The sequence below is a fragment of the Suricata suricatta genome, chromosome 12 (assembly GCF_006229205.1).
Source record: "Suricata suricatta isolate VVHF042 chromosome 12, meerkat_22Aug2017_6uvM2_HiC, whole genome shotgun sequence".
NCBI classification, from domain to species: domain Eukaryota; kingdom Metazoa; phylum Chordata; class Mammalia; order Carnivora; family Herpestidae; genus Suricata; species Suricata suricatta.
This window is the reverse complement of record NC_043711.1, coordinates 80808521-80821344: the sequence shown is the minus strand read 5'-3', so window position 1 is coordinate 80821344 and position 12824 is coordinate 80808521. Positions and strand designations below refer to the sequence as shown.

The window sequence follows — 12824 nt, the reverse complement described above, 5'->3', positions numbered from 1 at the left end:
GGCTTTCTGCTGTCAACACGGAGTCCTCTTCAGATCCTGTCTCCCCCTCTCTCTTCCCCTCCCCCACTTGCTTGCTCTCTCTTGAAAATAAACAAATATTTTAAAAAATTGCAGAGGTGCCTGGGTGGCTCAGTTGGTTAAGCGTCCCACTTTGGCTCAGGTCATGATCTCACGGTTCGTGGGTTTGAGCCCCGTGTCCAGCACTGTGCTGACAGCTCAGATTCTGTGTCCGCCTCTCTTTCTGCCCCTCCCCCTCCACACTTGGTCTCTCTGTCTCTCAAAAATAAACCTTAAAAATAATGGCAAACTACCTAACAGTTCTTTCCTAGGATGGTTGAACAAATTATAGTGCAAACAAACAGTAATAATATGAGGCCATTAAAATTCCAAAGATATTTTGTAGGGCCTGGCTGGCTTAGTCAAAGGAGCATGCAGCTCTTGACCTCGGGGTCATGAGTTCGAGCCCTGCATCGGGCTCTGTGCTGACAGCTAACTCGGAGCCTGGAGCCTGCTTCGGATTCTGTATCTCCCTCTCTCTCTGACCCTCCCCTGCTCATACTGTCTCTCTCTGTCTCTCAAAAAATAAATACAAAACATTAAAAAAAATTTAAAAACCCAAGGCTATTTTAATGATATAGGAAAATATTTACAATGTAGGTCTAAGCAAATCAGTAGGATGAAAATTGTATATGTAGCAGTTTACTGATTATGTTAAGTAAAAGGGGCACAGAAAAAAGAAGACTACGCAAAAATAAACTATTTGTTATCCAAAACCCTTTTTTCTTTAAAGGAACCATGATTCCATTGGGCAGACCAAGATCTTTGCTCTCCTGCAGTGCAGAACAGGACACCTAGATGGCGAGCGGCCCTGGGATGTCAACAGAGCCAGACTCTTCACCGTCTCTGACCCACACTTCCTGGGCGACCCTTCCAGGCTTCAGCCCCCCTCGCACACAAGAGGAGAGGGGCACAGGTGTCCCCTCTGGAGACCCATCCAGGCTCTTGGCGTGTTCCCCCACGAAACACCCACACTCCACGCCTCCAAAGCCATACATCCAGGATGGTCCCAGCAGAACGGTTTGTAGTAATGGACACTTTGTTCCACACCCGAATGTTCAGCAGCAGAAGAACGAGCGATAAGGGAGGGTGGTCAGTCACCCACTGGGACATTCCACTTAGAAGGAATGAACTAGGCCTTCGTTCCTTACCCTGGCTAGACCTTGACACCTTAATGATGAGAAAAGAGGGAAGAAAGCATATTGCCGAAGAATCTCACAGTTGGGTAGCATTTTTGGACATCTTTAATATTCCAAAAACAATTTTATGTATAATTTGTGCATCCATATCTCTGTAATACATTCATAGATTTATGAAATCTAAGGTATATTTATATTATATATCAAAATAGAGTCTATAACATATGTTATGTTTTATTTCATGACAATGGTTGCCTCTGGGGAGGGAGAAAACAGGACTGAGGGCTATAAGGTGGAGATCTTCGATTTTATAATTACCTGTAATCATTTTATTTTTTAAAAATCAGAAACCAACATGACAAAATGCTAACATTTGTTAATTCTGGGTGGTGGGGTTCATGGCATATTTAATATAGGGTCTTCTTCACTTTTGTTTATTTTAACCTTCCCTCCCCTCCTGAAAAAAAAAACAAAGGATAGTGAAGAGAAAGCCATGGGATAAAGGAACCAATATCTACTGAGGCCTTTCTCTGTACTGGCCAAAGGCTGCTGTAGTGGCTTACAAAGTGTGCTCCCTGGACCGGCAGCGACATTTCCCGGGAATGTAAATTCTCTGAGTCCTAGGCCAGACCTACTGAATCAGAAACTCTGGGGTCAGCGCCCAGAAATCTGTGTTTTAGCAAACCTTCCAGGTGATTCTGGTATACTGCTGAAGTTTGTGAAGCACTGGGCTAGACCGTAATGCAGCTATGACAATAGTGAACGAGCATGAAGCATGTACACCTGTCAGGTAGTGTCCTAAGGGCTTTCCTTCAGTAACTTGATCTAACCTTCAAAACAGCCCTGTGAGGGAACCATGGCCATGATTATCCCTAGCCTACAGGTGTAAAAAGGGAGGCACAGGAAGGCAAAATCCCTTGGTCAAGGTCAACAGGCAACTTGTTCCCGGGAACCCCCTTCCTTTACACTACACCGAACTGTCTCTCACACACATGACTCCCACATACTCTAGTTCCCTGTAGTCTTGGAAAAAGAATAGCCCTGCCTAACAGATGAGGAAACTGGAATTTGGAGAAAGTGAGTGACTTGCCCAAGGTCTCACAGGGAGGAAAGTGACCGGCAGACACCTCCAGTGATCTGTCCAGGAGGTTTTGAGGTTTGACCTTGATCTGCTGTGGGGATGGGGGCCCAGCGCGGGAGGAGGAGGGAGCACAGCTGCAGCTCCGCCGGGGCGCCCGGGTGTGGTTCTCACGTCACGCCTACGGCCAGCTGTCCCCTTCCCCAGCCCGCTGATAACCCGCCGTGACCCGTCACCCCCTCCCCCCAAGGAACGGTAAGGGCCTTCCCCTCCCTCCCGGTCTCCGTGAAGCCCCATCCCTTCCTTCTCTTTTTTTTTTTTTTCTTTTGCAGAAGGGGAACCTGAACGGGCCAGAAAAGTGGAGGCTGGAGCAAAGTCACTTGGTGGCCAGAGCTCCCCTCCCCTCTAGCTTTTCCAGGTTCGCAGGGCATTCCCGCCCCTCACCTGCCCCCCTCCCTGGGCCCCTCATTCCACCGCCCGTGGGCCGCTCCCCCGACGGCACCTCCCGCTACGCACCCCAGCCCGCCCTAGCACCCCTCCACCCCCTCACCCCCCACCCGTCCCCACCCCGCCCCCTCTGCGGGCCGCGCTCGCTCCCAGGCTGTCCGGCTTCCCCCGTCCGCCGCTGGCACTCACCTGGGCGCCCGCTCCTCGTCCTGCGGGCAGCCCGGATCCTCGCAGCTGGGGCGCCCCCCCAGCTCAGCGGTCCCCGGCGTCCCGGGGCGCCCGTGCCCTAAGGGAGACGGGCTGGCTTTCGAGAGACGAAGGCGGCGCTCGGCGGGCGCCGCGGGGCTTCTCTGACTCCCCTGGGGCACAACTGCCCGCGTCCTCTCCCGCTTGCCTCTAGGACCCAGCGGTGCGCCCCGGCTGGGACCAGCGACTCCGTGGCACCCAGAGGCCATCTGGGCTCCTTAGCCGCGCCCAGAGCGATGCTAACCCCGCCCCCAAGTATCCTAACCCCGCCCCCGAAGAGTCTAACCCCACCGCAAGGACTTCTAGTAATCCCAGGCCCACTTCCCAGCATCCTAATCCCACCGCCCATTCGAGGCTTCTAAACCTGCCCCTAAGGATCCTAATCCGCTCCCTGAAGGATAATAAACCCACCCATAAGAATTTTAACCAGTCCAATAAAGATCCTAACCCCATCCCCTCCTCCAAATACCCTAACACCTCCCCTAGTGCATTATAATCCCCGCCTCCCCAAACTCTACTGTGGCCCCCAAAAGGATTTAACCCCACCCCAGGAATCCTAACCTGTCCTCAAGAACCGCAACACGCTCTAATCTTCCCAAAACCCTAATTCTGCCCCAATGGATTTTGAATTTCACATTTGAATAATTTGTAACCTGGCTCACCAGAGGTTTCTTTTTTTTTTTTTTTAATTTTTTAAAATGTCTTTATTTTATTTTGAGAGACAGAGCAGAGAGCGAGCGGGGGAGAGGCAAAGAGGGAGGGAGACACAAAATCTGAAGCAGGCTTCAGGCTCTGAGCTGTCAGCACAGAGCCCGACGCGGGGCTCGAACCCACGGACCACGACATCATGACCTGAGCCCAAGTCGGATGCTTAACCAACTGAGCCACCCAGGCGCCCCCAGAGGTTTCTAATCCTGTCCCTAAAGATTCTAATCAAGCTAACTGAAAGATCCTAACCCTTCTCTTCAAAGAATTCTGACCCAGCCCTCCAGATTTATATTCCTAACCCCAGGGATGCTAATCCCGTTCCTGGGTAATCCCAATCTTGTTTCCAAAGGATTTTAATCCACCGCGCCCCAGGATTCCGAGTCGATCCATCCAAAGATTCCAATCCGACCCTCCAAAGATTTTAATCCTTCATCAGAGGATTCCAACTCGGTCCCAGAAGACTCCTAACCCCTATCTTCCACACTTTCACTGGATTCTAATCCCCCTCCTCCCGCCCCAAGCATTCTGATCGGGTTTCCCAACCATTCCGGTACGCGCTCTCCAGCCCAGACCCCTCCCCCACGCCGGGTCTCTAGCCTTCCTGGTACTTCTGTGGTCTGCGGTTTCGCCCCGCAGGCCCCGCGCTATTCAAACGTAATGCAAATTTTCTCACCCGAAGGCACCGCCCTGGCTCATTCTTGGCCGGCTTCTGGCAGCTCCGAAAACTTTGAAAATTGAGGGGTTAGGGCGGGATGCCGGGTTTGGAGGGCAACTAGAGGCTCCCTCACGCTTGGGCGCAGGACCAGACAGGGGCAGAGCACGAGGCACTGTCACCCTAACTTCTGCCACTCACACGTCCAAGATGTGTAAGAAGCCTAGTACGTTTCTGTGTTCCCACTACTACCAGCGAGTTCAGGCCACCATCATCCCTTCCTGCATGCATGCATTTATTCATGCATTCAGCAATGCTGGGCTGGGCTGGGCTGGGCTACCCAGGGCTTCTCAAATACATTTGATTCTGTGTTTAATTTACTTGAATGATACTCAACTTTGCGCTCCCCCCCCCACCATTCCATCACTGTTACTGATATTTAGTAGCCACATTGCTAAAAGTCATTGTCTACACCCTCCAGTTGGTTTATATTCCCCTAGTCATGGATACCTAGATTGTACACAACTTTGCGCTCTCGTGCCTCCCATAGACTTGGGTAAGGATTTTGTAAAGGTTTGCTTTGCCAAGAATGATGGATGCTTGCAGAAGCGCCGCTGCCAAAATTCTTACCTTAGTCAGTCATTGTGAAAATCAATGAACATCTTACAAGCAAGGGTGATAAGGATTACAAGGAAAATAAAGCAAAGGAAGAGGGCAGGATGTGACTTGAGACAGAGTGGTCAGGGAAGACCTCATGAGTAGAGAACATGTAGCAGAGACTCGCTGGATTGAGGGAGTGAGTCATGTGACAATCTAGAGGACGTGTGTTCCAAACAGAAGAAACAATGGCAAAGATCCTGAGGTGCATCCACCGTTGATGTGTTTAAGAAATAAAGGAGGCCAGTGTGGCTGGATCAGAGGGAGGATAGGGGAGAGAGTGATGGAGATGACCTTGGAAAGGTAACGAAGCCAGATTGTGAGGCTGTGAAGTCTCGGTGTTGATATGAAACTTTAATTGACACAAGATGATGGGCGCCTGGGTGGCTCAGTTGGTTAAGCATCTGGCTTTGGCTCAGGTCATGATCTCACGGTTTGTGGGTTCGAGCCCCGCATCATGCTCTGTGCTGACACCTAGCTCAGAGCCTGGAGCCTGCTTCAGATTCTGTGTCTACCTCTCTCTCTGACCCTCCCTTGCGCGTGCTGTCTCTCTCTGTCTCTCAAAAATAAATACAAAACATTAAAAAAGTTTTTTTAATAAAAAAATTGACACAAGGTGAAAGGCATTGGAGGGTTTTGAGAAGAGGAGTAAACCACACTAGCTTGTATTTTAATAGGATCTGTCTGTCTGCTGGGTGAAGAATGGATTGGAGGGGCATGAGGAAAGCAGGGAATCCAGTGAACAGGCTGAGGCAGTCATCCAAGAATAATATGATGGTATGCTTGGGCCAAGGTGTGGCACCCGACAATTATAAAAACTCAGAGAGAGAAAAGATCAGAATACCTCAGACTCCATGGGTGTGTACAAGGAAAGTTATTATTGCACCACTTTTACTAGGAAAGGACTGGAAATAACCTAGGTATCCATCATTAGGGGACTGGGAAAATAAATGATAATACATTAATGGAGTACCAAGCTGTTGTCAAAAGAATAAGGATGTATAAAAACTAACTGTACTTCAGGGCACCTGAGTCGGTTAAGCATCTGATCTCAGGTCATGGACCTTGTGGTTCATGAGTTGGAGCCGCATCGGGCTCCCTGCTGTCGGTGTGGAATCCCCTTCAGATCCTGTTTCCCTCCCTCTCTGTCCCTCCCCTGCTCTCTTTCTTTCTCAAAAATAAATAAACATTAAAAAAAAAACCTAACTCTATTTCTGTATAATATCAATGATCAGTCTGAAAATAAGGTTAAGAAAACAATTTCAGGGGTGCCTGGGTGGCTCAGTCGGTTGAGTGTCTGACCTCAGCTCAGGTCATGATCTCATGGTTCGTGGGTTCAAGTCCTGTGTCGGGTTCTGTGCACACAGCTTAGAGCCTGGAGCCTGTTTCAGATTCTGTGTCTCCCTCTCTCTCTCTCTGCCCCTTCCCCACTCATGCTCTGTTTCTCTCTGTATCAGTAATAAATAAACATAAAAATTAAAAAAAAATGAATTTCATTTACAATATCACCAAAAAGAACACTTGGGAATAATTTTAACAAAAGTAGTGCAAGATACCAAAACCTAAAAAAATATCATTGAAAGAAACTGAAGAAGGCCTCAACAAAGTCATCTCATGGGATGGGAAAGATATCTCATGGAAAAGACATTCCTTCATCATTTGGAAGACTTAATATTGTTAAGGTGACTATAGTCTTCAAATTGATCAACATCATTCTCATCTATTAAAAAATAGACAAGCTCATCTTAAAATTTACATGGAAATGCAAGGCATTGAGAATAGCCAAAACATCTTGAAAAAGTTAAACAAAGGTGGAGGACTCACAATTTCTAATTTCAAAACTTATTACAAAGTTACAGTAATCAAGACAGTGTGGTGCTGTCATAAGGATAGAAATAGGTATCAGTGGAACAGAATTGAGAGTCCAGAAGTAAACCCTCACATTACGGCCAACGGATTTTCAACAAGGATGCCAAGATAATTCGATGGGGAAAAGATGAGTCTTTTCAATAAGCCGTGCTGAAACAACTAGATACCTCCATGCAAAACAATGAACTTGGATCCCTATCTCACACCATACACAAAAATAAGTCAAAATGGATCATAGGCCTAAATGTATGAGCTAAAACTATAAAATCCTTAGAAGTAAACCTTCACGACCTTGAGTTGAGCAAAGCCTTCTTAATGTGACACCAATGACAAGAACAAAAATAGATAAACTGGACTTCGTCAAAACTACAAACATGTGTAGCAACTGAGACAATCAAGAAGATGAAAAGACACCCCGCAGAACTGGAATGAACACTTGCAAATCACAGATCCCATAAGGGACTGGTAGATGTATAAGTAACACAACTCAACAATAAAACTGAATAAAACAACATAACTGAATAAAACAACAATAAAACTGAATAAAACAATAAAACAACATAACTGAAAAGTAGGCAAAAGATTTGAACAGACATTTCTCTAAAGAAGTTACACAAATAGCTAATAAACACATGAAAAGATGCCTCTTATCATTAGTCATTAGGGAAACACAAAGCCGCACAGTAAGATGTCACTTTACATCCATTAGAATGGCTATAATCAAGAAGACAGATAATAACAAGTGTTGATGAGAATAAGAAGAAATTGTAACCCCAATATATTGTTGATGTGAATGTAAAATGGTACAGTGCCTCTGGGAACCAGCGCAGCAGTTCCTCAAAGGGTTAATGTAGAATTACCATATGACCCAGATATCTCATGCCTAGGTATATACCCAAGAGAACTGAAAATATATGTCTCCACAAAAACTTGTAAATGAAAATTTTATAGCAGCATTATTCATCACAGCAAAAAGTGGAACAACTTCAATGTCCCTCAATGGATACATAAAATGGGGTATGTCCATACAATGGAATATTAGTTGGTGATTGGCAACAAAGAGGTATGAATATTGACCTAAGCTGCAGCATAGATGAACTTTGAAAATATTACGTTGAATGAAAGAAGCCAGTCACAAAAGACCACATAGTGCGTGATTCCATTTATATGAAATGTCCAGCATCGTGAAATCTACAGAAACAGAAAGTAGACTAGTGGTTGTCTAGGGCTGGGGGTTAGGGGGTAATAAGGAGTTGACTGCTAATGGGTATGGGTTTTTGAGGGGGTGTGGCTAATGAAAAGGTCCTGAAATTGATTGTAGCAATGGTTACACAACTCAGAATATACCAAAAAATACTGAATTGTACATTTATTTTTTAGAACATTTATTTATCTTTGAGAGACAGAGAGAGACAGATCATGAGCAGCGGAGGGGCAGAGAGAGGAGACACAGAATCCGAAGCAGGCTCCAAGCTCTGAGCTAGCTGTCAGCACAGAACCCGATGCAGGGCTCAAACCCATGAACCGTGAGATCATGACCTGAGCAAAGTCAGACACTTAACCGACTGAGCCACCCAGGCGTCCCTGAACTGTACCTTTAAAATGGATAAATGTATGCTATGTGAGTTATAATTCAATAAAAAATTTTTAAAGAATGAAGAAACTCCTTATGTACTAACAGGGGATATGTGGATAAGTGGATTGGGGAGGAGGCAACGTGCACAACAGCTCTTATTGTATTTTACCATCTGTGCAGAACAAGAAAACAAGCATACAAGGGAGTTTACCAGCACAGTCTGGGCTGAGTCAGGAAAGGCACATGTAAGACGCAGTCCCCATGGTGTCTTTCTGGGAGGGGGATTGTGTAGCTGGGGGACAGAGCAGGGAAGGAGACTTACAGGTCCTGGTAGATCCTTTGTACTCTTGAATTTTGGATCACAAATATATTAACTACTCAAAAATTAAAAGTCAGTTTATTTTTTTTAATGTTTATTTATTTTTGAGACTGAGAGAGACAGAGAGTGAGCAGGGGAGAAGCAGAGAGAGAGGGAGACACAGAATCTGAAGCAGGCTCCAGGCTCTGAGCTGTCAGCACAGAACCCGATGCGGGGCTTGAACTCACAGACCACAAGATCATGACCTGAGCCGAAGTCAGACGCTTAACCAACTGAGCCACTCTGGTGCCCCTAAAAGTCAGTTTAAAAATCAGAGACTTCATGGACAAGAGAGAATTGAGGCTAGGTAGGATTTTTAGAGGATGAAAAAAGTCAAAGTTTTTGGTGTGTGCTGGACCGTGGACCAAGGATGGAGGAAAGATGGAAGCAAAGGCTGGACTGACTACCTTTAACTAGCCGTGACTTCATTTTCTCACGTGCAAGTGGAATGATAAGCATGCCTACTTTACCAGGTCATTAAAATATTATATTAAACCCTTTCATTATTAGGCCCTCCCTTATATCACCTCTTTTAATCTCTTTGAGATTGGGATGATTACAAATGGATGGCTCAGAGAGGTATAGACACCTGTCCAAGGTCACACAGCCAGCAAAGTGGAGAGCTTGGGATTCCCAAGTCCGGGAGCCTCTGGTGTACCTCCAAAGCTGGCACTTAATGAGTACACAAACTCAGTAAGTGGGTGTGCCTTGGAAACTGAGGAATGGAGAGACAAATTCGGACTAGAGGACACACCCCAAAGCTTAGTCCTGGAGGAAGGCAGGAGCGAGGAAACAACACGGGCTTCACTTCACAGTGAGTCATTTGGCTCTTCCAAAAATTTATTTTCCTATTTCTTGGGGTCATTTGCATTTCATATTTCAAATTCTTTGGGGCCACTGTTGATTGTTACATATTCAAAACAGAGAGCCACAATCGTTATTTCAGGGATCAGATATTTCCCCTTTAATTTGCAAAGTGGCCAATGTTCACATCACAGCAATGCCCTCCCAGGCAGGTCAGGGCTGCCCTCATTTCCCAAGGCAGGCAAATGAAAATCTGAGATGGCTAGTCCTTAGGAAACTCACAACCACCGCCAGCGGGTCACTGACACCCTTCTTAAGAGTTCCTTCATTCTTGGGACCCCTGGGTGGCTCAGTTGGTTAAGCGTCCGACTTCAGCTCAGGTCACCATCTCACAGTTCACGGGTTCGAGCCCTGCATCGGGTTCTGTGTTGACAGCTCAGAGCCTGGAGCCTGTTTCAGATTCTGTGTCTCCCTCTCTCTGCCCCTCCCTTATTGCACTCTGTCTCTCTCTGTCTCAAAAATAAATATTTTAAAAATTTTTAAAAATTAAGAGTTCCTCCACTCTCGATCTTTTCTAGCTTCTTTCACCTTGTTTATTTTTCTGCAGAGAACTTGTCACCACCAGGCACTATAATACTTATTTTCAATAAGTTAATCAGTTTGTTATCTGCCTCTTCTGCTTATTTGCAAGTTCCATGCAGGTACTATTCATGTGCCCATTTTACAGATGAACAAACCGAAGCTTAAGGTTTGCAAAGAGCCAGTGAACAATAGCACTGAGATCTAAACCCTTCATACTTTGATACATTTTATTAATGTTTATTAAGGACTTTTTATGTATGTCTCTGCCAGGGGCTGGAAGCACAAAAAGATGGATAAGATAGTCTTGGCCTTCCAATAACATACAGTCCAATTAGGGAGACAAAAACTTAAACCAATAATGTAGATACAGAGCCAAAAATGCTGTGGGAGAGCGTGAGAGGCCCATGATATTGTAAGACCAAAAGTAGGAGGGACACTGGTCCAGCCTGGGGTGCATCAAGGAGGACTTCTTGAAGGAGGTGATAGGTTGGCGTTTAAAGGTTGCTAACAGATCATGGCAACACTTATTTCAGGCAGAAAAGACAGCTTGACAAAGGCTGGAGGGAGGAAAGGCCTGGCCTGAGGGGATGAACCATAAACACTTACGAGCTGTTGGTGCCCGAGGCCCTTGGGCATAGACAGGAGGAAGAGGAGGCTGGAAATGGCAGCAGAAGCTGCTAAGGAGCGGGGACTTTCTCCTGTGGGTGACCTGGGAGACTGAGTCTTGGAAACTTACCTATACCAGGGACCATCCCAAAGTCAGCTGACCTGTGCTCAGGGGTGTGGTGCAGGAATGGGGGTGTTGAGGGGAGCCCCTGAAGTTGTTTTTCTGCCCCCAGCTGCTGGCCTCCTCTAGCTGATGGGTTCCTCCACCCCACCCCAGGGGGGTTGGGGGACAGTTCGGTTTCACAACTCCCTGCCTTTCCCCAGGGTCCCTGGAGGGCAAGAAAAGAGGAAGCGCTTATCTGACTTCCTCCTGGGTCCCCGCAAGCCCAAGTAGGTCCCCTAGGCACCCCCCCTCCAGCACTCTGCGACATAAAAAGGCCTGCGCCTGCCCCCTACACCCTCAGTCTGGGCCCGTTCCCGGAGGGTGGTGCACCCACGCCCCGTAAACCAGGAGAGTGGGTCTGTGTCCCGGCAACTAGGATTACCGGATTACCTGATCTTAAGCAATGCCTGCCCGCTGAGCCCCGCATCTTGAGCAGGGCACTTCCTACTCAGCAATTTAAAACAGAGGCAATTGCATGAATTGACGTGGAGAGATCCCTGAGACACACTTGCAGGATAGTATGGAAACACACTCATTGAAAAAACACAAAACTAAATGCCCAAGAGAAAGGTCTGGAAACGACACAGCCAACAAAGGCAGAAGTTGTCGCTGAAGAAGAAAGGAAGGTTGGAATCAGGGGGAAAGAGGTGGTGACTTTTTCTTTGTTTGTTTTTGTTTTTCGTTTTGAAATGAGACTGTATATGTTTTTATTTTGTGTGAGAGGACTGGTATGTATGGTTATGGAGGGTCTTGTCCCCAAATGCTGTGTTAATGGGAATTTCCAAGCATGCAGCAAAATTGAAAGATTGAAAGGCCCCTGAAGGCCTTACCACCTACATTCTGCCATTAATACTCCAGTTGCTTCTTCACATGTCTGTCCATCCAGGTTTCCATCCACTCACCTTCTTCTAAAAATGTATTTCAAAGTAAATGACTTCAGCTCACATGTTATTTTAATTTTTAAAATTTTTATTTATTTTTAAATTTACATCCAAGTTAGTTAGCATTAGGGCAACAATGATTTCAGGAGTGGATTCCTTACCCATTTAGCCCATTCCCCCTCCCACAACCCCTCCAGCAACCCTCTGTTTGTTTTCTATATTTAAGAGTCTGTTATGTTTCATCCCCCTCCCTTTTTTATATTCTTTTTGCTTCCCTTCCCTTATGTTCATCTGTTCTGTGTCTTAAAGTCCTAGTATGAGTGAAGTCATATGACAGTTGTCTTTCTCTACTTTCACTTTTCAGCTCACATTTTATGAACTAGAATACAGTGTTTGTTTACAGTATTTTAATGTGAAATTTACATAGGACAAAGTGCCTAAGATTAAGTGTTCATTTGCTGAGTTTTTATAAATGCACATACATCAATGTGACTTCAACCCCGTAAGATATACATCTCTATCACTTTTGTCCTAGAGGTTATTTCAATTGCCAACATTTTGTGTCAGCATTCAGCACAGGGCCAGGTATATAGTAAGCGCTCAATAAACGTTAGCTGAGGGACCCCTGGCTGGCTCAGTGTGGGGAGCGTGCAACTCTTGATTTCTGGAATATGAGTACATGCCCCATGCTGGGTGGAGATGACTTAAAGATAAAATCTTTTAAAAGGTAAATGTTAGCTGAAGGAATGAACGTGCACATGGCCCGCTCCCCCGAAGGCAGGAGCATGCCTTTTTCTCCAGAAATGAAACTCAGTAAATGCTTAAAAAGTCTTATTGATTGCATTAGGTTCATACTGCTGTGTAACAAATTACCCAAAATTTACTTAAAACATTATAGACAGTTACTACCTCACACAATTTCTGTAGGTCGGGAATTTGGAGGCAGCTTAGCTCATTGGTTTGGCGGGGGGGTTTTCACGAGGCTGCCATCAAGTTCAGGT

The 12824-nt window shown here is 46.0% G+C and overlaps 1 protein-coding gene across 4 annotated transcripts in view; it reads right to left on the bottom strand.

Moving 5' to 3' along the window:
• Positions 1 to 3182, bottom strand: part of HCK (HCK proto-oncogene, Src family tyrosine kinase) — a 42821-nt gene extending 39639 nt beyond the window's left edge. For all 4 annotated transcript variants that reach the window (XM_029916191.1, XM_029916194.1, XM_029916192.1 and 1 more), the window contains exon 1: positions 2911 to 3182. In XM_029916191.1, the coding sequence (XP_029772051.1) occupies positions 2911 to 3176 (266 nt within the window). In that variant the 5' untranslated portion in view covers positions 3177 to 3182. The remainder of the gene's footprint in view (positions 1 to 2910) is intronic.
• Positions 3183 to 12824: the final 9642 nt, after the last annotated feature.